Raw genomic sequence first — 23170 nt, forward strand, 5'->3', positions numbered from 1 at the left:
CCAGTAATCTAATTAAATACCCAGAGAAAAATGAGACCATTATTATCTCTCTAATGTCCACTAGTTTCACATGATGTGAGGTTGAAAAGCGCCGTATGGCTCGTATAGGAAATTAGATTGTCTTTTAAATTATTGGTGGTGGATTGTAGTTACGGAGACGGACAGACAGCAATTAGCGTGATGTTGTAAACTGGAGCCACATTTTAAATAGGCAAAAAAATCGTCTGAAAATCAGAAGACAAAAGGCTGAAATACAAGTTTTTCTCCCCCGAAACATAAAAGGTTGGAAGAATAGCAGACGCAGTCTGCTGTGATTTATTGTTTTTGAATAAAACTTTTCATATTGTGTGTCGTGTTCGTCTTTTGTTTCGAACAACACAAAATTCAATGGATGTTCTCCTCTAACTTTCAATTTATAGACTTGATGAGGACCTCGATGATGTGTGCGGTGCGGCGGATGTAAATTAGCTTGATTAGTTATTGTTTTATCGCCACGTAAAGTGTTTCCCATCTGAACGGAGGACAGCTGGTTTCTTTCTTCCCGTACTTCGCTCGCATTGGGATGCAAGACAGCCGTCGTTATTGTTGTAAATTCTGGAGGGGAACAAGATGAATATTACAATAGTGCACAAAGTAGTGATGATAGCGTGAGCAAAAGTTCTTCAACAAATGAAAAAAGCTCAATAGATGTGTTTTGGGGTAAATCGGCATGTCAGCAGGGCTTAAGTCTGGATTTCACCACGACGCAGCCGCCGGTGTTCAGAGTGGTTTGGAGCAGGAAGTGACCATATTTGGACGAGCTGGGGGAGGAGCCAGCGGTGGATCTGACCGATCTGATCGGAAACCTGACGATACTACGTCCCGCCCACCGATAGCTGTAACCTGACTGCACCACAGGCCTGTCAATCAAACAGACGGTTATTCCTGTCTTCTTCAAGAGAAAACATCCTTGTTGAGATTTGTTTTACATTATACACAGAGGATTCATAAACTTTTAGAGTGAAACACGATAATCACGCTGGAGAAGTTCAAGCGCCTAGACTCGTAACATTTAAAATGAAATCACTTCACATGCTGAAGGCGTAGCAAAACCGGGACAATTCCAGGAAGCGGCTGTGAGAACATAAATACGCTCTGATGAATAATGTACATGTGATGCTCGTAGAAACCTGCTTACATGATCTCATTTGCATGTGTTTGTTCTGTATGATATGTTGCATGCTCCCAGGTAATGCTTCCCATTGCTGCTGAGCTTTCAGACCCGTTCCCCGTGAATAAGCGTCTTGTCCCCTCGACTATCTGCTGAGCTAAAACCAAGAAACAAAATGGGCGTAAAAGGAAGAGTCATTAAATCAGAGAGAATCCTGATGACAGCAGCAAAAAATGGCTTTTCAGTTTATGGCCAGTGATTGTGGTCGGGACACTATGACCTTGCTCGTGTGCAGAGTGACTAAAAGGAATGGGGGTGGGGCGCAGTATCGGTCCCATGGGGGGGAACCGGCTCCGCTCATGTAAAGATCATATCTGTGATGGACATCCCAGGGTCCCTGCAGCAGGTTAATGTTGGCAGCTATAGGATTAGAGGCGTGTCAGTGATGGTATGCAGTTTACAATTTTTAGCTTCTCAAACGTGACGATTTGACGCTTTTTCTCTGTTTTCAAGAGAGTTGTGTCGATTCAAAAAAACGATTGAAACTGACAACTGTAATGCAATGTAATAAAGTTAGGTAAGCATGTAATACACCTGTGAGTCCACTGACAACTGTAATGTCACATGTAATAAAAGTAAGATGCCTTAGGTAAGCTTAACATGTAATACACCTGTGAGTCCACATATGTTACATTATGTAAGTGACATGTCGTAGCTTCCAGCTCTGAAAAATGAGGCTGAAGCAAAAGTGCCTTAAGATGCAATACCACCGAGTGCCACTAGAGGCAAAAAGCCTCCGGCTCCATAGACTCCCATTCAACTTCTGTCATCAAATCCTAAGTGAATAAAATGTGTCCATCAGTTATCTCGGTGTTGTTAGCTAAAGTCACTCCTTCTTATTAGTTTTCTGGAGGTCCATCTGAAAATAATCCCTCATTCATTAGAAAAGAAGATTCAAGAAGACCTGTTTTTGGGGGCGTGTCTGTTTGATTGACAGGCCTGTGGTGCAGTCAGGTTACAGCTATCGGTGGGCGGGACGTAGTATCGTCAGGTTTCCAATCAGATTCACCAGCTGGCTCCTCGATTGAGTTTGCTACTGGTTTTACTGGCTTACTGATTGATGACCTTTGAGTCACGATGATAAGGTGCTTGTTTGTCAAAGCTTACCCAATGAGCCAAATGCACATTACGTGGAGCTTTGTGGGAGTTAACAACCCTGTAAATGTTCCAGGAATGAAAAAAAAAAACAACAACATAAAACAAACAAACACACCCAGAGAACCTGTAGTCCTTCGCTTTTCTTGCCAATCATTACATCCTGTCGAGAGTTCATACTGTTGGGAAAAACACAGCTATATTTGCGAAAGGCGTGTGGCCCCTCTCGTCCAACATTTTCACAGCCATTAAACTCATCGCTGACCTCCCCAAGTGTCAACAATCATCAGCTTTCCACCAATCACCGCAACACACAGACATACACCCCCCCCCCCACACACACACACACACACACACACCCGTTCTGGCTTTCTGAGGTGTCTGGTGACTCCGGCCCACTGTTAACATTGCTCCTCCCTTCATCGTGGAGGGAGAGAGAGGGAGGGAGAGAGAGAGGCTGCAGCCCACCACGACCAGGTCCCCAGGGGCCCCTTCGCCTGCCTGCCTGCCCGCCCCTCCTGCTGCTCAGTACAGCTGTGGCTCAGCACCAGACCCCGACCAGCTGGGATCTCATAACCCTGCGGAGAGAGAGCCGAGGGAAGAGTGTCCGCCACTCTTTTGTTTACTCTTCATCAGGTGAACCAACCAGACACTGACTCCCAACTGCAGCTTGGCAAAAAAAAACCACCAACCCCTCTTCCCCCCGCGGTGGTGCTGAGGAGAGACGCTCTTGTTTTGAGATGGCACCGCAGGCCCCGGCGCTTGTCCTGTCCACGGCGCTCGCCCTGCTCAGCCTGGCGCCGGCGCCCGCCTCGGGAGGATGCCCGTCGGCGTGCCGGTGCTCCTTCGCCATGCTGCAGTGCCTGGAGCCCAACGGCATCGCCGGCATCCCGCCGCTGGCGATGCAGGAGAGCGAGAACGTCACGGAGATGTGAGTACGACGTGACACCTGCTCCGGTCCGACGGTGTTGACGCTCTGCCAAGACCGATGCTCTGTGTTGGTGTTCGCCGTTTTTCTGGGTTTTTTAATGGAGCGTTTGGAACAGCTTTCAGATCTGGTGTGAATTTTCAGCTCAGGGAAATGCTTGTTCGGGTTTTCATGAAGTTTAGAGGGGCATGTTCATCTGGTCCCAGAGGGTAAATAGCTCTACAGTCATTGGAAAAGTTGTCCAGATGTACGATGCGGAGTAATAGAAGTCATGCTTCCCTCCATGCCCGTAAGCTTCCTTTAAGTTGGATTTACAGATATGCTTCAGTTTACTTGTCATAGTTTGTCTCTTTGAACTCACCGTGATCTCTGGTCTGTTTTATCACGTCGAGGGTAAAGTGTCGTCCGGTTGTTTTAACCGTGAAATAATGTTTGACGTCCAAAGTACTGGAGAGAGAATTGCAAGTAGTCTGCAAGGCTGTCGTTTGCTTCGGCGCAGAGATTTTAGCATAAATCGAGATGCTGTTAGATGTAAAGCGAAGCTACTGCGACCTGAGATGCATTAAGATGGCGCTAATTTAGACACTATTGGGAATCAATACTGGATTTGATACTGACAATAACTGGCATGTGAGTCAAAGCGTGGCCTCGGGGTTTTCAAAGGATCTCCAGTTTTCAGAGTACACCGTTTTCATGTTGGGGTTTTGCTGTTTCTTTGGAGAACTCTTTACTTTTACAAAGAGTTTAACACCCAAGAACACTTAATACAGACTGTGCGGCTGTGTCATTATCAGATTTAAGTCTTGAAATTTCACAGAAAATACAAAATTATCGTCAAATTGCATAAACTCAGTGACTTTAAACTTGGCTTTTTAGTGGCAAAGATGAAGCACTTTGAGCATCTGCCTCCTCCCACTTTTATAAACCACCAAGTTTTATATTTTTTGGTGTCATCGTTAAGAAGAAAAAAAAAACCCACATGCTGTAATCTGAAATGAACGTGGACGGAGGAAGTATTTTTCAATTTGTGTGACTGAAATGTGAATTCCACTCCTGATGAGCGATGCGCTGACCTGCCTGCCGAGGTTGGTCCGACCCAACTCGTGTTCCTCTACCGCGGTGGGCTCGGCGCTCGGACTAGAAGATGGCTGCTGATTCTGCTGGAGTTCTTTACAGCACGTCATACTTCTGCTGATGGACAGGCGGTCCCTGAGGGAATGTTTTTTTCGAATAAAACCCGTGCAGCTCAGATGAAGAGAGACTTGTCTGCTGCTGATGACTGTGATTTAACGTTGGCTTTTTAAAACTTTCCTCGGGGGGGAAATAAAATATAAGTAGAAAGTGACCACCTGTGATTTAAAAAAAGAGCTGCTGCATTATTATGCAACCCACCATCAACTCCAACACGGAAAAGTAAATGTCAGTCTCTGCACCGCCACGCTGTTCTCTCTTTGTTCCTGTCCCTGGATATGAGCAATTAGCACTTGTTAAGGAGGGAATCACGTTTGTGAAGCGCTGTTTTTTTGGTGGAGCAAGTCATTTTACTGCCACTTTTCTACCTCTATTCACCTCCACTCATGCTTCTCCTCCTTCCTCTCTTACCTCAGAGATATGTCCTTGTGTCCGCAGCTCGACACGTGTCGTACAGCTCGGGGTGAGGCTTGACATTCTCTCTCTGGAACGTCCAATCGATAAGCGAGGGGGCTCCTGTTTACCGCGCCGGCAAACAACAACACTTCGCCGTGTTGGCAGCGCAGCCGATGCATGGAAGCAAACAAGGGGCCATTAACTGTGGGACAGGTGGAGGGGTAGGAGGGGGGCCCCGAAATTCATCATAAGCTGAGTTATGAATTCAATTTTGTGAATTGCCAGTCAATGCCCCCACCCCGGGAACAATAGATGATATACAACCCACTTGACTCAATCCAATAAGCGAGGGTGATGGGTGATCCTGGGCCCACCTGTCCACCTAATCACATTATTGCTGTGTGGGAATAAAAAAACAAAAAACAAACAGGGTTTGTGTGCTGCAGCTGACTAAAAGGGAGCTGCGAAGTTGAAACAATGCCACATTCTGAAAGTGGCTGTCATTTAATCACTGCAGGTATGTTTAATTTAACAGAGTTTCTACACATTGAGATTCAAACAATCTACTTATCATACACAGCGGATGGTGGGGGCGGGGGGAGGGGGCACTTTTAGCTCTAGTACATTTATTGCACAGCTGAAGTATGATATGTGGTTACAGATTAAACTACAAAGCCAATATGCAAGTAGGTGCAACTTTACAATGCTGCTTACATAATGCATTTATTATAATATCACCATCTTCCGCTTCTTTCTTTCTTTCCTTCCTAAATTTTTATATTCATAACCTGGACTATTGAGGCAGGTATCCTTATTGTTTTTCAATCTTTAAGCGATAAACAACAACGTAAACTTCTCTCAGGCCATAAATGGTCACGTGATCTACTGGAAAACACTTCAGCTCATCCCTGTCCAGTCAGCTGTTGTCTCAATGAAAGTTAATTAATGAATACTTTCAGAACCACGAAGATGTGTAAATAAGGATTGACGTTTTATTTCTACATCAGCGGGTGAAAACTCATCTGCCAGTTAACTGTAGTTGAAGCAAAAAGTTGAACATTTAATGTGAAAGACCCACTACAGTAGAGCAACAGGCTGATTGAGGAAACTTGTTTTAATTGCCTTGAAGATGAACTTTAAATGTTTAATCTCATGTAATAAGGAAATTAATGTAGTGAAGGAATAAACTATGGAGTCAAATTTCAGTTTATTGGTGATAAACTGTTGTACAGTGGCCCCGGCCTGGAGGATACGCTTTATCAGTTGTCTAATTCTCCTCTCCTCCACGCAGGTTTTCTTTATTGTTACCTCTTTGATATTTGAGCTTTTTTTTCGTTTGACACAAGGAGACTATTTTCTGAATTATCTGCAAATTTTCTCGGTGTTAAATCTGACTTTAAGACATGTCAGTCACGGTCCAATATGCAAATGAATATGCAGTTGATTTATGTTTATAGTATGTTACGCCGTAAGTTTGATGTCTTGAAACCTGATAAAGAGGCACATTTAGACAGCTGCAGAAAGATACATAAAGAGGTAAAAGCACGAACTGCAGGAGAAAGAAGGTGAAAAGACTTCATTCTCCTCACGGGAGTGAAAGCTGGGAGGAAAAAAACTCAGACGGAGCCGGAGGTGGGCGAACATCTGCCTCGACCTGTTGGAATGAGGGGAGAGGAGGAGAGAAAAGAACAGCATAGACGATGAGCTGTCGGTGGGGCCGGTAACTGCAGACCGGAGACATCCACCAAAATAAAAGCACAAAACTATGCAAGCGAAGGGGAACTGCATCGTTTAGACAGTTTCCCTGTTTCTGCTGATCACTTCTGATCATTTTCGAGAGTCCAACAACATTATCAAAGGACAAACTAGTCGTGCATTCGAATTTCAAAATAAAAGCTTGAAAATAGTTTGAGTTTTCTACAACTCGTCCTTTTTTTTTTTTTTTTTTTTTTAAACTTTTCCATTGTGGTTGCTTCAAGGCACTCCTGAAAATAACATACATTTTAAAAAAATTAAAAAAAATTATAATGGTTATTTGGTTCACCCCCCCCCTTCCCCTCAAGGATGCTATGATATATTGTAGAGGGGGGTGTGGGTGGATGAAGAGGTGCACATAAACAAAAGTCCTTCAATATTTGGATCTTTTCAGAAAAAGCCCATTACAGAAGTGTCCTCCTGAGCGGAAAGGACAACATTCGTACATAACACAGGAGAGGGTTGAGTGAGAGGTGGAGGAGGGCAGAGAATGAGGTGGACAGATCCTTGGAAGGTCCGACCGAGCCTCCTATTGAAGCGTCTCCTGAAAAGAACCGGCCGTCCTTGCGTTGAGTAACACATTGATCTGCAGCGCACTAGTTATTCTGAGGTTCGGCAGGAAAATTGGAAAATTACTCATTCCCATCAGCCCTCGTCTTTTTTCCACGAGCAGCAGATTAAGTTCTGGGTCCCTGGACATCTCGTCTGGGTTCGTTTATCTGCTGCTGGACGTCAGACGCGAGTCAGTAGTCGTTGAATTTTAACCCCCTTTTCTTTTCTTTTTTTACTCACATCATTGTGATTTTTGATTTTTCCATTCAAGCCCACGGCTGCAAGTAATTTTTGTTTTGTTTTGTTTGCATTGTCCCCCCAACTCTGAATAATGAAGCCTTTTAAAAAAGCGGGTTAATGGTTCAAGTAATTAGCGGCTTGCTGTTGACTGTTAAGGTTAGCAGGTGACTCTGACTCAATTCAGGCTCTTCTGTTGCTGTCAGTGTTTAGTGTGAATTGTTGATACGCCCGACTCATTCTGCTCAACTCTGTCTGGAAAAAAAAATGGACAACCTTGTGTCTTTTGTCCTCCTCATCGGTGTCGTCTCGTCTTGGGCAAAAATAACCCTTTTTTTTAAGTGATAAACACAAAACTCCTCTATTTGATTCATTTGTGCATCCTCAATCAAGGAATTTCATTTGTCTTTGGTGTCTTTTCTTTGAACTGTGGGATGACATCTATAAAACAAAAGGCTGAAGGTCACAGCAGAACGCATGTTTACCTTAATCTAACTCTGTTTCTCTGTCTACTAGTTATATAGAAAACCAAGCAGGCCTGGAGAACATAACAGAAATCGACCTCGCCTACTACAGAGAGCTGAAGAACCTGTAAGTAACGCTCATCTCACTCACTGTAACACGGCATCTCATCGGCACAAAAAAACGACGCTAAAATAACCACTCGAACGATGTTTTTGCATTAAGTTACTGCTTCCTTAAAGTGTTGCAACCACAGACCGTATATAAAAGTGAACGTAGCTTAAGTCCCGATGCGGAAGTGCCTTAAACTGCAATACCACCGAGTGCCACTAAAGGTTGGCTCCAAAGAAACGCCGGTTTCCATAGACTCCCATTCAACTTTGATCGGCCAATAAAATTTCTCCACGTTTTCTGTATGTCATTCGCTACATTCACTCTTCCAGTTTAGTTTTCTGGAAGTCCATCTGAAAATAATACCGTCAGATCGAGTCAGTTCCACCGCTCGCCCAAATATGGTCACTTCCTGCTCCAAAACGCTCCAAACTAGCAAAGATGGCGCCGGACAAATTCCGAACTCGAGGCTTCATAACGGCCGTTCACAAACGTCACTGCTGCTTGCCGCTTGGCTGTAACCTTCGTCGGCGTGGCAACAGTAAACGTGATTTGAACGTGGTTGGAAACGGGAAGCGAATGACGCTCTCCTGCGACCACAGTCTGTTGCTCGGGATCACATAGAAAGTTTTATTGTCCGGTTTCACAAATGTTTCCTTGTTAGAAAACGAAGGGTTTCTCATAACTGAAACACGAGATGGCTTTTAATTTGAAACAAAACCCAGTTAGTTCAACAGGGCAAACGGCAGCGGATCAAAACGAGGCTTTGAAAGTGACGTCGTGACCCAATCGACGCCCTTTAAATATTTTTCATGACATTTCAGTCGACACCAAACGGCGCTTTGCTTTGAGCTTTCTTCTGCTTTCTCACCCTCTCCAGGACGGTCACGTTGTGTAAGCTGAGGTTCATCTCTGCCAACGCCTTTCAACACAACGTCAGGCTCCAGTATGTGTAAGTGTCCTTGTCCATACGAAAGGATTGTCTCCCTGCGTGTTGTGTTTTGACACGCGTGTGGGTCAACCTATTTGTCGCTGTCAGTCACAATCAACCCTCAGATCTGCTCAGTTTGTGAGCTCGTTTAAAGATAATGAAACCTCAAATTATTGTTATTGGATGAAGCTCTTCTGGGCTACATATGATGTATGTAGGTTTACACGGTTAGTACGCTTCAGTATTGGTTCCAGTTTCTCTTCTATGAGCATTTAAAAACTAAACTATCAATAATTAGCAGAAAATGTACAATCATAGTAATCAATATTGGAGATATTATGTAGTTACCGCCATAAAATCCGGTAATTCTGTCTTGGCATACGCTGCAGCAGAGAAACATACAACTTTTTAAGCAGTCCTCTCGAAAACAAATTTTTCTGTGACATCACATCAGCTCTTCAGTCTTTATATCTCCTGACAATAAATAACCAAACCGTCAAATGTGTCCTTGCATCAGCAGCTGATCATTATCGACACCATCTTGTCTTCATCGTTTTACTGAGCGTGTGCAACATGTCCAATGTTGTTTCTCTAAAAGAGGTTTGGAGACGGGAGGGGGTGGGGGGGCGAAGGGGAGGGTGAAGGGGGGTGACGGTAGCAGGGTGAGCTGAAGAAATCGGAGAAGACGTCCACCAGTCACCTTTTACTCGCTCACTTTGGCGGATTATCGACAACTGATGCATAATAAATACACTCCACTAAGGGTCCATTATCACTTAATCAATATTTCACTGTGGAGGGAGGAGGGAGACGGGGGAGAGGGAGTCGGGAGGGAGGAGGGGAGGAGGGAGGGAGGAGGGGAGTCGGGGTGGAGCTCAGGGGGCTTCTGTGTGACAGATGTATTTTTTAGATTAATTTTTATTTATTTATTTTTTATACACTTTATTAATCCCCGAGGGGAAATGTCTTCGCTACAGCAGGGGGGCTCTCAGGGGGGGCTCTCAGGGGGGAGCTGCTGCAGCAGGCTGCCACTAGTGCGGCGCCAGGTAACCTGACCTGAGGTGCATGTTTTTGGATGATGGGAGGAAGCCGGAGAACCCGGAGAGAACCCACGCAAGTACAGGGAGAACATGCAAACTCACACAGAAAGGCCCAGGACCGGATTTGAACCCCGAACCTTTTTTTGCTGTGAGGTGACGATGCTAACCACTGCACCACCGTGACGCCCTAATTGGGTCTGAATATATTCACACTAAGCAACGAGCAGGGAGGCGACGTCAGCTCGTACCTCCTCCTCCTCCTTCTCCTCCTCCTGCTCTCACCTTAACATCAGCTCGTACCTCCTCCTCCTCCTCCTCCTCTCACCTTGACATCAGCTCGTACCGCCTCCTCCTCCTCCTGCTCTCACCTTAACATCAGATCGTACCTCCTTCTCCTCCTCCTGCTCTCACCTTAACATCAGCCTGTACCTCCTCCTCTTGCTCTCACTTTAACATCAGCTCGTACCTCCTCCTCCTCCTGCTCTCATTTTAGCATCAGCTCATACCTCCTCCTCCTCCTCCTGCTCTCATTTTAACATCAGCTCGTACTTCCTCCTCCTCCTGCTCTCACTTTAACATCAGCTCGTACCTCCTCCTCCTCCTGCTCTCATTTTAACATCAGCTCGTACCTCCTCCTCCTCCTCCTCCTGCTCTCATTTTAACATCAGCTCGTACTTCCTCCTCCTCCTGCTCTCACTTTAACATCAGCTCGTACCTCCTCCTCCTCCTGCTCTCATTTTAACATCAGCTCGTACCTCCTCCTCCTCCTCCTGCTCTCAGCTTCACACATGTGCCTCTTATATTTTGGAAAAATTTGCCGCTGTACCCGGCTCCCCCTCCTCCTCCCCTCCTCCTCCTCCTCCTCCTCCTCCTTGTGGACCCGAGGAGGAATCGAGCCGGTAATGGATAAGCCCCAATGGCTAACCCATCTGACATGAACTTTTGGGACCAAGGAAAACAAATAATTGAACCTTGGCCTGTCGGAGTGATTCCGTATTGGTTTCCATGTGCTGCGCTCCCCAGTGTGGCTTCATGTCATCTTCTGAGGGAGGTTTACTTACAGCCCAAGTCTGAGGTCCACTGCAGATCCGCCGTGATGATATTTAAGAGGCCTGAGAGGATTGACTAAAGGATATGTAGCGTTCTATCACCGTATTATTATTGCCCGCCTGACATGCACAATAATAGAAGTTCAGCAGGATTGGCTTTAACTTCTTTGAGATTTTTCACAAAGTAACCGAGACAAAAATGTTAAACAGTTACTGTGTTTACCATCTTAATTTAATAAGGTAGTCTTTCCACAATTTTGCTGTTTTTTTTGTTGTTGTTTTTTTTTTTTTTTTTTGGGGGGGGGGGTGTCACAATCGTAAATGTTCGATTTTTCTTTTTTTTCAGTGGCTTTGCTTAAAAAAAATTGCAACGTAATTTGTGAAGTTTTAAGTGATAAAAAGTAAAACTTAATCTCTTCCTGTTATAATAAGCACGCTGCAGAGAACATGAATATTTTAGTCTAAATGTTGTTTTCTTTTTTAATAATTTTTTTAGGCTCAAAGTTACAAACAGATCATAAAAGTGATTGCGATTTCCTGGCGGCGCTGATAGCAGCATGCTAACATATGACGTGACGTCCGATAGTTGAACAGACTTGACGTAGAGAAATCAGGATCACCAAACTCTGAGGGATTGATCCTCTGAGGACTGTAAATGTTAATGTTCACATTTCATGACAGTCCATGTGGTAGTTTTTGAGATATTTTGTAGTTTTTGAACTGCTGGACTGAAAAACAAACACAGCCAGAGCCAATTCAACTAGTGTGACTAAAAAACCATTAAAAAAAAAACTATTTGGTTTCCCAGTTTTCATGATAGAAAAGCGACTTTTTTTAAATTTATTTATTTTTTATAAATAGATAACTTTTTTTCCCCCCCAGCTTCTCTTCTTTGGAGTATTTGAATCTGTGAACTTTAGCTGAGCAGCTGTGTACTTCCCACCAAGAACTGTTTGTGACTCTGGACTAACCACCTAATGCACCGAACACCAAGCAAGCTCTGAGGTGTGCCCGGGGTTGTTTGCGAATGTGGCTCCCGGGTCGGTGTGAAATACTTGCCACGGTAATTGATCAGAACCCATTTGGATGCATTAACGTTTTCCACTGAGTGTAATTCAAAGCAGGTACACATTGTTCTGGAAGTGAGCAATCAAATCGCAGCATGACTCATCCGCAGAACAGTACTCAATTACAACGATGAAAAAAAATACCGTGTTCGCTTGAATTTTTTTCCTTTTATTTTAGGCCGATTCGTTTTTTTTTTGTTTTTCGGAAACGTCCGTCACCTTCTCAAAGCAGCGTCTGAGCACGTTGCAAGACTGGAAAACACATTTTAAAGCCACTTCAAAGGCACTCTCACCTTATTGTGTACATATGGTGGTAAATCAACAAGTTTCTGCAGATTTGTTTTGATCTGTTGTGATACTTCTTTCTTGTTATAATATGAAGAAATTGCCATTTGTTCCACTGGAAATATGCAATGCAGGCAAAACAGAGGTACCACATGTAAAAATCTTTCACAAAGTGGGTATCAAATAGTTGAATCTTCTGTATATCAATGGAGAATATAGCAATGAGGGGGAAGCAAAATAAATGTTGATAATGTCTCGTGTCTTCTCACTTTGTTTCACAGGAACCTGGCGTCGAACTCTCTAGAACACATCAGCTGGAGGGTGTTTCATTTTCTACCTCTGCTCAACCTGTGAGTCCCTTTAGATCCAGAATGAGGATACGCTCTGTTATTCCAATGATTTTAAATTATTGTGAGGTCGAGGTGGCTTTAAAGGAGAAACTGATCTTATGAGCCACATAAAAAAAGGAAGAATAGGATCATTTTCAATAGTATAAGTTAGCTAAGTGACCGTCACTTAGCGAACTGGAGATCTGTCGATGTCCATTAGTGCCGACTTTATATAAAAGTGTTCGTAGCTTACGGCTCCAAAAAATGAGGCCGATGCAGAAGTGTCTTCAGCTGCAATACCAGCGAGTGCCACTAGAGGTCGGCTCCAAAAAGCCTCCGGCTCCATAGACTCCCATTCAACTTCTCTCATCAAATCCAAAGTGAATAAAATGTGTCCATCAGTTATCTCGGTGTTGTTAGCTAAAGTCACTCCTTCTTCTTAGTTTTCTGGAGGTCCATCTGAAAATAATCCCTCATTCATTAGAAAAGAAGATTCAAGAAGACCTGTTTTTGGGGGCGTGTCTGTTTGATTGACAGGCCTGTGGTGCAGTCAGGTTACAGCTATCGGTGGGCGGGACGTAGTATCGTCAGGTTTCCGATCAGATCGGTCAGATCCACCGCTGGCTCCTCCCCCAGCTCGTCCAAATATGGTCACTTCCTGCTCCAATCCGCTCCAAACTAGCGAGAGGGCGAAGGACAAAATCTGAACTGGAGATATTAAAAAAAAAACTATTCGTTAGCTTCTCTTTGGAAATGGTATTAATAATATTTACTGGTTAGAGCTCTTGTCTCTCGACTCAAAAAGAGTTAAAAACTGAATTTAACACCCACAGGATGCTGATGATGTTCCTCCTTTTTCCTTCTTTCCAGGGTTTTACGGGACAACCCTCTGGTTTGCTCGTGTGACCTCCACTGGCTGCAGCAGTGGGAGAGTCACGACCGCGGCGACCTGGACGGCCAAATGTTGTTCTGTTTGTCCAATGATGAGGAATTACCCCTCAACTCTCTGGTGATAGATAACTGCCGTGAGTTTGGTTTTTACACATTTTTACTTTGTGGTACTTCACTTGTAGATTTACTGTAGAGAAAGATGTATGTGCAGAGTTGTAACACGTGTGTGTGTATATACATATACTGTATATATGAGCATTTAAGGTAAAAACTACAATCCTCTTGTGCACATTCACTGCAAATGTCCAGCAGTTAAAAGACATTTGAAATGAATATATTCAGATTAGCAAATGTCATTTTTGTTTATTATTTTTCTGAACAAATATATTCCCATGAACATCACACACACACACACACACACACACACACACACACACACACACACACACACACACACACACACACACACACACACACATTTACATGTTTGTGCAGATATTAGTAAGATAACATAGATTAACTTTTTTTTTTTTAAAACAACATCAACAACAACAAGGAAAAGGACAAAGAAAGGAAGGTAGAAAGGGTGGTGGATGTCTGACTCAGTTTCTTATCGTATCACCTTTCCTTCACTTGCATGTTAAGTCTGGAGAGACTGGTTTAAGATTTGTAAAAGCCTTTGACGTAGTTGAAATAGTCTATAAAGGCTCACAAAAATTTATAAAACTTGTCTTCTTTTTTTTTTTTTCCAGAGAGAATTTAATTTTCTCTAGTTTCAAGTGTTTCATTACACCATTCATTAAGATAAAATAAGATTTTATTAATCCCGCAGTGGGAAATTGAGTCGTCACAGCAGCATAGGAATACCGTTAGGAAAAAAAAAGGTAAACACACAATAAGAAAAAAATGACAAAACACGGAGTTAAAAAAATAAGAGATAAAAAGATATATTATTTTTTAGAAAAGTATTTAAAAAAAACAACGTATAAATACACATACACAAACTATATACAGAAAAATAAATATTATACTATGATATTATTATATATATTATATTAGATTTGAATGTGCTGGTGCAGTTTTCTGTTTCTAGTTGAGACCAACCTTGCCGAATAATATCATATTATGTTCCAGGTTATTTTCACCAGTCTTAGAAATCTATAATTCCAAGAAATCTATCGACCTTTCCTGAATTATTTTTTTAATATAATCTGGAAAATATTGCCAATTTTTTGATATCTTAAAAACAAATCCAGAGGTGATCCTTAAATGTTTGAATGTAAAGTGCATGACATTTTTTTTTTACCTTCATCATGTTGTGTATTCAATATTTTTAAGATGACACCCCTTCAACTGGGTTTGGGCTTGAAAAATAATAACCATCTGTTATCCAAGCATATGAAAGCCTGCAACAAGCAGGTGCAGGGAAATGCGGGGAAGAAATTGGTCCAACATTGTTGCTTTAATCACATACAGCAGGAACATCTTGTTGCCAGGAAACATATGAGAGAGTTTGGCTCTGTGCTGTTTTTCTCATCTGCTAAAGAAAAAAAAAAATACACGACAAAAAAGGTTTGGTCCCATGCTTTAGCTCGACCATCACAACAACAACAACAACAACAACAACAACCACCTGTGCTCAGTGCCGTGTCTTCTGCTGCTCTCAGGTCTGCCGGAGGTGACCATCGTGGCCTCCGAATACAAGATTCAAGAAGGAGGCAACCTCACGTTGGAGTGTCACGTGACAGGAAGTCCGACTCCCGACGTGAGGTGGCGAACCAATGAACTCGCCTCTCACTCCTTCACCCAGGTAGCCAAGAATTTTCTGTTTGTCTTCAGTATCAATCAAACTTTTTTTTATATAGACAGGCCAATAGTAAGACAGGCAGTTATAGACCAGAGAATTAACATTATTTACTGTGTGCTTTGCAAAGGTTTTAGGCAGTAAAAGTAGTCTTTGATATTTGATCATTTAATTTCATGCAAACTGCAGCAAAGAGAAAACATTTTTTAATTGATGTCTCTTGTGACGGGTTGCCTGTAAAGCAGCATCAGTCCTCTGAGGTATATTTCATGTAATCCCAGACGGACTCTGTGGGGCCCTCGACCATCTGTTGCACCACCCCTTGTTTATCTTCATGCCTCTTGCTGTACGCTTTGGGTCGTCTTCATGTCGCAGAATGAATTTCAGATGACGGATAGAAATCTAAACATCGAAAGAGACAAAACCTTTTTCCATTTTCTGTCACCCTCGAGTGTAATACGGCGATTGTACAAGTTACCAATTAAACAAAGTATGGAATTAAAATATTTTCATATTGTGCGGCAATTTGCTCTCAAAATATAAAACTTTTTGTTTCCACGGCAACACACCGGGTCTGACTAACACTCCAGGAAGTAGTCCGACCCTTAGCAACCACCTAGCAACAGAGAGGATTTCTAGTCTCCAACTGAATAAATACAGAACATAGAAACACTAAACTGATCAGCTAGCTCAGTCTGGTCAGAACAAAGATATCTGATGAACAAAGATATCTGATGATCAAAGATATCCATGGACTCATGTGTTTTTAACATTTTAGCACCGTGTCATATGTTAAAACCAAACTCGTCCAGCTAGCCGCCGCTAGGATTTTCGCTCGGAGCGACCGAAAAGGACCGAAAAAAGACCCGATTTCACCAAACGAGTCACAATTACTAGACCTATAACAAGTAAAAACTACATTATATTACATATTATATGAAATTCAATTCCAATTATATATTCCCATTGAGAAGGTGGAGTGATATTACCAGTGATGTCATGCTGATTTGTTACAAATGTACAGTTGACAATCAGATCTCTGGGTCGCAACTACTTGTTGTATAATGGATCACATTTCATCCCTCTAACCTGTATTATCTACATTATTGTGTGTGTGTGTGTGTGTGTGTGTGTGTGTGTGTGTGTGTGTGTGTGTGTGTGTGTGTGTGTGTGTGTGTGTGTGTGTGTGTGTGTGTGTGTGTGTGTGTGTGTGTTTAGGAGAGAATCTGGGGCTCCACACTAGAGCTGGTCCTTCACCTCACCAACGTTTCCTCCAAGGACAACCTGCACAATCTGACTTGCGAGGCCGAGAACCAAGCTGGGCCCAGGGAGGGGATGGTGCAATTGGACATTGAGTGTAAGTGCCTGCAAAATATATATAATATATATATATATATAAATAAAAAAAATTAAATAAAAAAACGCACTCCTGAAAGCTCACAGGCTCAATACGAGTCGCCGGGCTTAATGGAGGTCAGGGCGAGAGCACACTGGGGCCACTTTCTAGTGCAGGCAAGGTGGACAGCCAGAGTAAAGAAAAATGCACTGCACTGATTTCTTCTAAATGCCCCTTCTACAAATACGAGCATGTACCCACCATGCTTCTAATGGAGCTCTCTGTCATCTGCCACTCTCGCGGGCGACCGGTGAGAAGTGTTAAAATAATACGAGCGAAGTGCTGCAGGTATGCCTCGCCATTTAATGCAGGGATACAATAGGGAGGACAAAGGAAAGGGGGCGTCGGGGACTCGCCTCACCTCGCTCTGAAAAGACCTCCACCTCACTCACGTACGGCCGTACTTTTTCTGAATTGCAGCTGCAGCTTGACCCGGGAGGTTCCCTGTTGTTTTTGCTCCTTTTCGGATGCATTAGCTCACGTGGAAGTTGGAAGAAACACGGAGGAGTGACGGCACCCGGCGGTCCCACTGAAGAGACGAGGAGTCAGATGCATTAGCGATACATTACTGGGGAAAAAATAAATAAATACTACCCCAAACAATATCGTATATCACCAAGTCAGTGACACTCATTACAAGAATAAAGCCTCCCCCCTCACTCCCCTTCTCCCATCAAAAATAAAAGAGCGGGGGCGCCAATCAGCTGAGGCCAAATGTACGAGCATCAAGGGACAGATAATGAACAAGAGGAAAAATGGGGGCTGATAACTCGTGCTAAGATCTGATTTGAGCCCCGTGCTAATGGACTTCTCCCTCCTACTCCGGAAAACCGCTTCATCCGCAGTGATTGGCGTTCTGTAAATGCGTTAGTGCAGCTAATTTATCAGCCCCCCTCCCCCGGTGGACGGACACTCGTTAACCGCCAGGCCTTTAATTACTCTTAATTACCTCCCAGAACAGTCGGTGTTTACAGCTGAGTGGCTCTCCGCACCATCGATTCACGGCACTCACGCTTCTTCCCTTTCATAACAGAGCGTTTCTAAATCAGGTTTTTTTTTTTTTTTTTGTTTTTTTTTGTCTTTTAAAAAAAAAAAAAACATCAAATGTGAAAAGGTGCGATCAAAGCAGGAGTTTTTATTTTAATCGATATCCCGTCAGCACAAAAAGTTTCTGTTTGTGCATGCAAAGCTTCCATCTCTGCCTGGACTGCAGCCAGGAGTCATTTAGTGTATTTGTCACCTTTTCAAAATGCTCATTGTCTAATTCTGCGAGCTGGCAGGCTCATTAAACATAATTCTAGCCTTCCTTTTAACCCATGCGGAGAAATAGCTCGTGTAAGATTAGCCGAGGTCGCTAATGGATGATTAGTTAAATACGATAAATTGCGCTAATTTTCTCTCGGTGTATAGGACCTCGGCGAGTCCCGGAGTAACGAGCTAAATGCCTCGGTATCCCCTGAGCGCAGCACTTTCTGGGGGCTGGGTCACTGGGTTAAGAGCAGCAGAGAGTCGGCCGGTGCTCCATGAAAAGGGGTCTCGTGTTCGAGCTGAACGAGGCCATTTCCTGTAACTTTCCAGCTTCCAAGTAGCGTTTGTGGTCAGTGGCACGACTACGACCAGGATTCATTATTCAGAGCAGGTCAGCGCAGGTTCAGCGGTGCAGATGGAGAAACATCGATTCATGGAAACTCAGTGGGGAGGGGGTGGGAGGTGTAACGGGGGGGCTTTATGTTCTGTACCATCGAGGTGCACATTCAGCAAGAAATCACACATCTACAAAGTTACTATTTGACTTATTGGTAATTACGAGTTAAAAAGTTGATTGTTTACAGTCAGGTTACAGCTATCGGTTTGACTGACAGGCCTGTCAATCAAACAGACACGCCCGCAAAAACACAACATTTTGTAATTAATGACAGATTATTATTATTATTATATTCAGATAGACCGCCAGAAAACTAATAAGAAGGAGGGACTTTAGCTAACAGTGACTTTGAATTTCATGACAGAAGTTGAATGGGAGTCTATGGAGCCGGAGGTTTTTCGGAGCCGACCTCTAGTAATGAAATTAATCATTATTTTTTTCTACAAGGACTTTAAAAAAGAGAAGTCCTTTAAGTCTTTGTTTTCTCAGAGGTTAAAACTCAGGTAAATACAACAGACCAGGACCAGACTATCAGCATTTGTTGGCGAGGAAAGAAAGTCACTCCTTTACTTTCCCACTCTCCTGATCTCTCCGACAGTTGCCGTCAAAATCCTCTTCCTGAAGGACGCCGTGCCGCAGCACAACTGGTGCTTCCCCTTCGCCGTGGACGGCAACCCCGAACCGACCTTCACCTGGCTGTACAACGGCATCAATCTCAAGCAGAACAGATACGCATACATGCAGATGATCCAGGACTCGGACGACGGCTCGGTCAAACACGGCTGTTTGTTCCTCAACAAGCCGACCCACCTGAACAACGGCAACTACAGTCTGATTGTGCAGAACAAGCTGGGACGGGACGAAGCCACGGCCGTCGGGATGTTTATGGACAACCCCTTCGACCCGCTCGATCCCGAGGGCATCATCCCAGGTGAGTTCCTGCAACTGATTTGGAGCTGAAGGATGTTTTTTTTCCGAGCAGAGGAGGCCATTAGAGAGGCTGAGAGACCAATTTGTGTTGCATCTTTAATAACTCCGACGCTCCGAGGATTGAAGTGGGTAATGAAACGTTTACGAAGTACAAAGTAGAGACAGCAGGCTTCTCAAAAATATTTTTTTTTTCATCATGTTTAGAGTACACATAAAACGAGGTGCAATCAAAACATTCCTTCTGCACATGAATGGAGCAGCAGGAAGCAACAACCTTCATGAGGAAATATTCAGAGTGTCGTCTTGTCATCAACACACGTTAACGAGACCGCTGGTAGCGTTAACATTTGTGATTTCACCACGGACGAGTGACTGGAGCAGAGAAACATCAGATTTTGGAGGGAAAAAAACACTTACAGCCAAGTGTTCCTGAGCCCATGCAGTGATTTCCACTACAGTATCGTGGCTGTTTTTAATGCAGTGCCACCTGAGGCACTGGAAGCTCTGGAAATGGTCAACAGAGACCCTTGAAATGCTTCATAAAGTCTACGGCAATGAAGCGACAAGCCGGGCGACGTGTTCTGAGTGATGTTCATGTTTCAAGAGGGGGCGGAGCTTCACTGTCCGAGACTGAAGAAGAAGGCGCGTCAGGTCAGGAGACACCAGCTGGGTTTTCTTTGGTTGTGTCACCGTGAATTCGTCCCCCAGAGTCAGACCGTCAACACCGAGTTCTACCGGGACCTTCTGAGGCGTCTGAGGGGAAAACATTCGCTGCGAACCACCTGAACTGTGGCGCCATGGCAACAGGGCTCTTTAAAAATTTAATCACCGCATTGGCTCAGGAACACTTGGCTGTCAGCGGGCGTGTTGAAGATTTTCTGTCCCCCAAAAATTTGACCCAAAAAATCAGATGTTTCTCTTCTCCGGTTTCAAGTTTCACAGTTGAAATCACAAATGTTCACGTTACCAGCGGTCACGTTAACGCGTGGAACTCGGTGACGATGTTGATCAAGAGACGCAACCTTGAATATTCACTTTCATGTGCAACAGGAAAAGCGTCCATAACGCCTCCGCGCTGCATCGGGAATCACCAGGTTTCACCTGTGGCGTCAGGATTTCCTCATAGATTTCTAATCATATTAACGTGCACATCATCTTCGTTTTTTGTTGTTGTTGTTGTTGTTGTTTTTTCATTGCCCACAACCGAGCACAATGAAAGTGCTTTAAATAAAAAGTTTCCTTGGTTACACAGCTGCAGTTGCAGGTGATTTTATCTGGAAATACATACATCAACATCATTATTATAATATATCATTAATATATCAGCAGCTGAGTTGAATTCCCAAAACCAAAAACATTATTTTTTAAAAAGCAATTATATATAGATATACTGTACTAGATATACACAAATTACATTTAAAAAAAACTACCTGAAAATTATAATTATTAAATTACATATAAAACAACAAACAAGGAAATGATCTGAACTCCAATAGAAGTCGAAAATACATTTTAGAAAATAGTGCAGATAAAACAGCTACAGGCTGCCGAAGGTGTCGTTGGCCTTGAATATTAAAGGACGCGTGTACGAGTGAAGTGTAATACATATCGGACGCTAAGTGGCACTTATGTCACATTGTGTATTCAGATTGTTCAAGTCCTCATCAGACAGTGGTCACTGCTAAACGATGAAGAGGGAAGTAGGTTGTGTGTGGACGGTTGTAATAAGTGGTCCTGAATGTGTTTTCTGTTCTCACCCAACACGCCAGTCGCTGTGGATCCAAGTAAGTCTCACGATTGATTTTTTTTTTTGTGTTTGTTTTGAGTCTCTTAAAAAAAGCTCTGCATGTCACTGCTGCACTCACTGGGCTTGATGTGAGATTTTTTTCTTTAACAAAAATTCCTCCCCTTCCCTCTCAGGTCCTACAAACAAATCACACTTGGACGTCACGGAGAACCCGGAGAGTCGAGTGTTTGTGGTACGTGTGTGTGTGTGTGTGTGTGTGTGTGTGTGTGTGTGTGTGTGTGTGTGTGTGTGTGTGTGTGTGTGTGTGTGTGTGTGTGTGTGTGTGTGTGTGTGTGTGTGTGTGTGTGTGTGTGTGTCGTCCCGATTACAAAAAGTAAAGACCGTCTACAGTGTTAAATCTGTTGGTCCGCAGGTGTCGGTGGCCGTCGGTCTCGCCGTGTTCGCCTGCACTTTTCTGCTCATCATGATTCTGGTTATTAACAAGTGCGGCCAGAATTCCAAGTTCGGTATTCACCGTAAGTTATTATTTATTTGTATTTTACTGCATGTGTGACACAGCAGCTGTTTATGATTATGTATTTACTTGGTCCGAGTTAGAAAAGAGGCCTGACACTACGTGTAGCGGTTTGGAGCAGGAAGTGACCATATTTGGACAAGCTGGGGGAGGAGCCAGCGGTGGATCTGACTGATCTGATTGGAAACCTTTACTGTGTCAATTCATCTTGCATTGACCAAAAAAAAAAAAAAACTATACCAATCGAATTTTATAATATATAACTTTCAGCTTCAAAGGGGAAGTCGACATTTATTTCATACATTTAAAGTCTCTTTACAGGTCGGTTGGGTGAAAAAGCTACAGGTTTTCAAAATAAAAGCAATCTGGTGGGTTGGAGTTAAAGAGCAGCAGACCTCATCGCAACAGCGACTGCTAACATAACACACCTGAATCCTCGATCGTGGCGGTCCAATTGCATTGTGGGTAATGTAGGCAGCAGATATTGAGGAGGAAGACGAGTGCGTTATCTCTCGTGCCGATGCCTTGACTTTCATCCTTTCGGTTTCTGCATCGGTCTGTGACGTCCTGCTTATTTCTGGATTGATGAAAGCGAATCGAACACTAAAAATACATACGTGAACCGTAATAAGCCGTTCTGTCAGTCTCGGGGAAGTTAATGCACAGGAGAGACGGACTAATGTGGGATTTCCACTGAGCTGTAACTTAGCGAACGGCCAGCCGCTGTGTCGGCCGGGATAAAGTGCCTTAATTACTGCAGGAGAGCGGCGGCGGCGGCGGCCTCCCCCGGCCACCGCCACGTGGTGAAGGCCATTAAAGAAGATGGATGGATGAAGGAACAGCTAGATGTGATATACAGTAGCTCCACCCTGACCTCCCCTCCTCCCCCACCACCACCACCACCCCCAACACATACACACATCTACCCTTCTCACTCTCAAAGTGCCTAAGTGGGCCTGATTGCCTAAGTGGACCCTGCTCCCCTCCTTCCCTTCCCTCCATCGCTGCTCTTTGTTGTTTCATTTTCCGCCGTGTTGGACTCTGGGGGTTCTTGCGGTTTGCCTTGCTGAGTGGGGTTTTACAATTTGGGCCCCACTTGTTTGGCTTTTAATACGCACTGTAGTCAGGGGTGGCTAAACCATTCAGACTTCCTGTACGGTCGTTTCTCTCCCTTTCAATGTGGCCTGATTGCCGTGTGGCTGATGATGGTGGTTATTAGAGCTCGTCATCGTCCATCGCCATGGCACCAACAAACAACCAAGTTGGTCGGGGCGCGACGTCGATTCCTCGTTTGGGGAGAAATGAGCTCTGAATTGTTTCTTCTTGATGGCCCTGCAATCATAGATGGTCGAGACTGAGTTCGTGTTACATGTCTCTTGAGTTTTGCTTGTGTTTGCCGCCCCCCCCCTCCCCGCCCCCCGGGCTCATTAGGCTCATCGGTTTTGGGCACGGAGGATGATCTGGCCGTATCGCTGCGTTTCATGAACTTCGGTACGAGCCCGCCTTCCTCCGACGAAGACTCCGGTCTGTCCAGCTTCGTGGAGAATCCGCAGTACTTCTGCGGCATCATCAAGGACAAGGACATGTGTGAGTGTTTGTTACTGG

General features: G+C 43.9%; 1 protein-coding gene across 1 annotated transcript in view; it reads left to right on the forward strand.

Moving 5' to 3' along the window:
• The first annotated feature begins 3045 nt into the window (after window positions 1-3045).
• Window positions 3046-23170, forward strand: part of ntrk1 (neurotrophic tyrosine kinase, receptor, type 1) — a 30001-nt gene continuing 9876 nt past the window's right edge. Inside the window, exons 1-12 of the mRNA XM_069715062.1 lie at window positions 3046-3236; window positions 7881-7955; window positions 8818-8889; window positions 12591-12659; window positions 13509-13663; window positions 15197-15339; window positions 16552-16690; window positions 18973-19305; window positions 21074-21088; window positions 21225-21283; window positions 21464-21566; window positions 22997-23152. Of these exons, the coding sequence (XP_069571163.1) occupies window positions 3046-3236; window positions 7881-7955; window positions 8818-8889; window positions 12591-12659; window positions 13509-13663; window positions 15197-15339; window positions 16552-16690; window positions 18973-19305; window positions 21074-21088; window positions 21225-21283; window positions 21464-21566; window positions 22997-23152 (1510 nt within the window). The remainder of the gene's footprint in view (window positions 3237-7880; window positions 7956-8817; window positions 8890-12590; window positions 12660-13508; window positions 13664-15196; window positions 15340-16551; window positions 16691-18972; window positions 19306-21073; window positions 21089-21224; window positions 21284-21463; window positions 21567-22996; window positions 23153-23170) is intronic.

This window comes from Brachyistius frenatus, unplaced genomic scaffold, assembly GCF_029030835.1.
Source record: "Brachyistius frenatus isolate BFR_SWC_R1_liver_20210118 unplaced genomic scaffold, ASM2903083v1 Contig_137, whole genome shotgun sequence".
Classification (NCBI taxonomy): domain Eukaryota; kingdom Metazoa; phylum Chordata; class Actinopteri; family Embiotocidae; genus Brachyistius; species Brachyistius frenatus.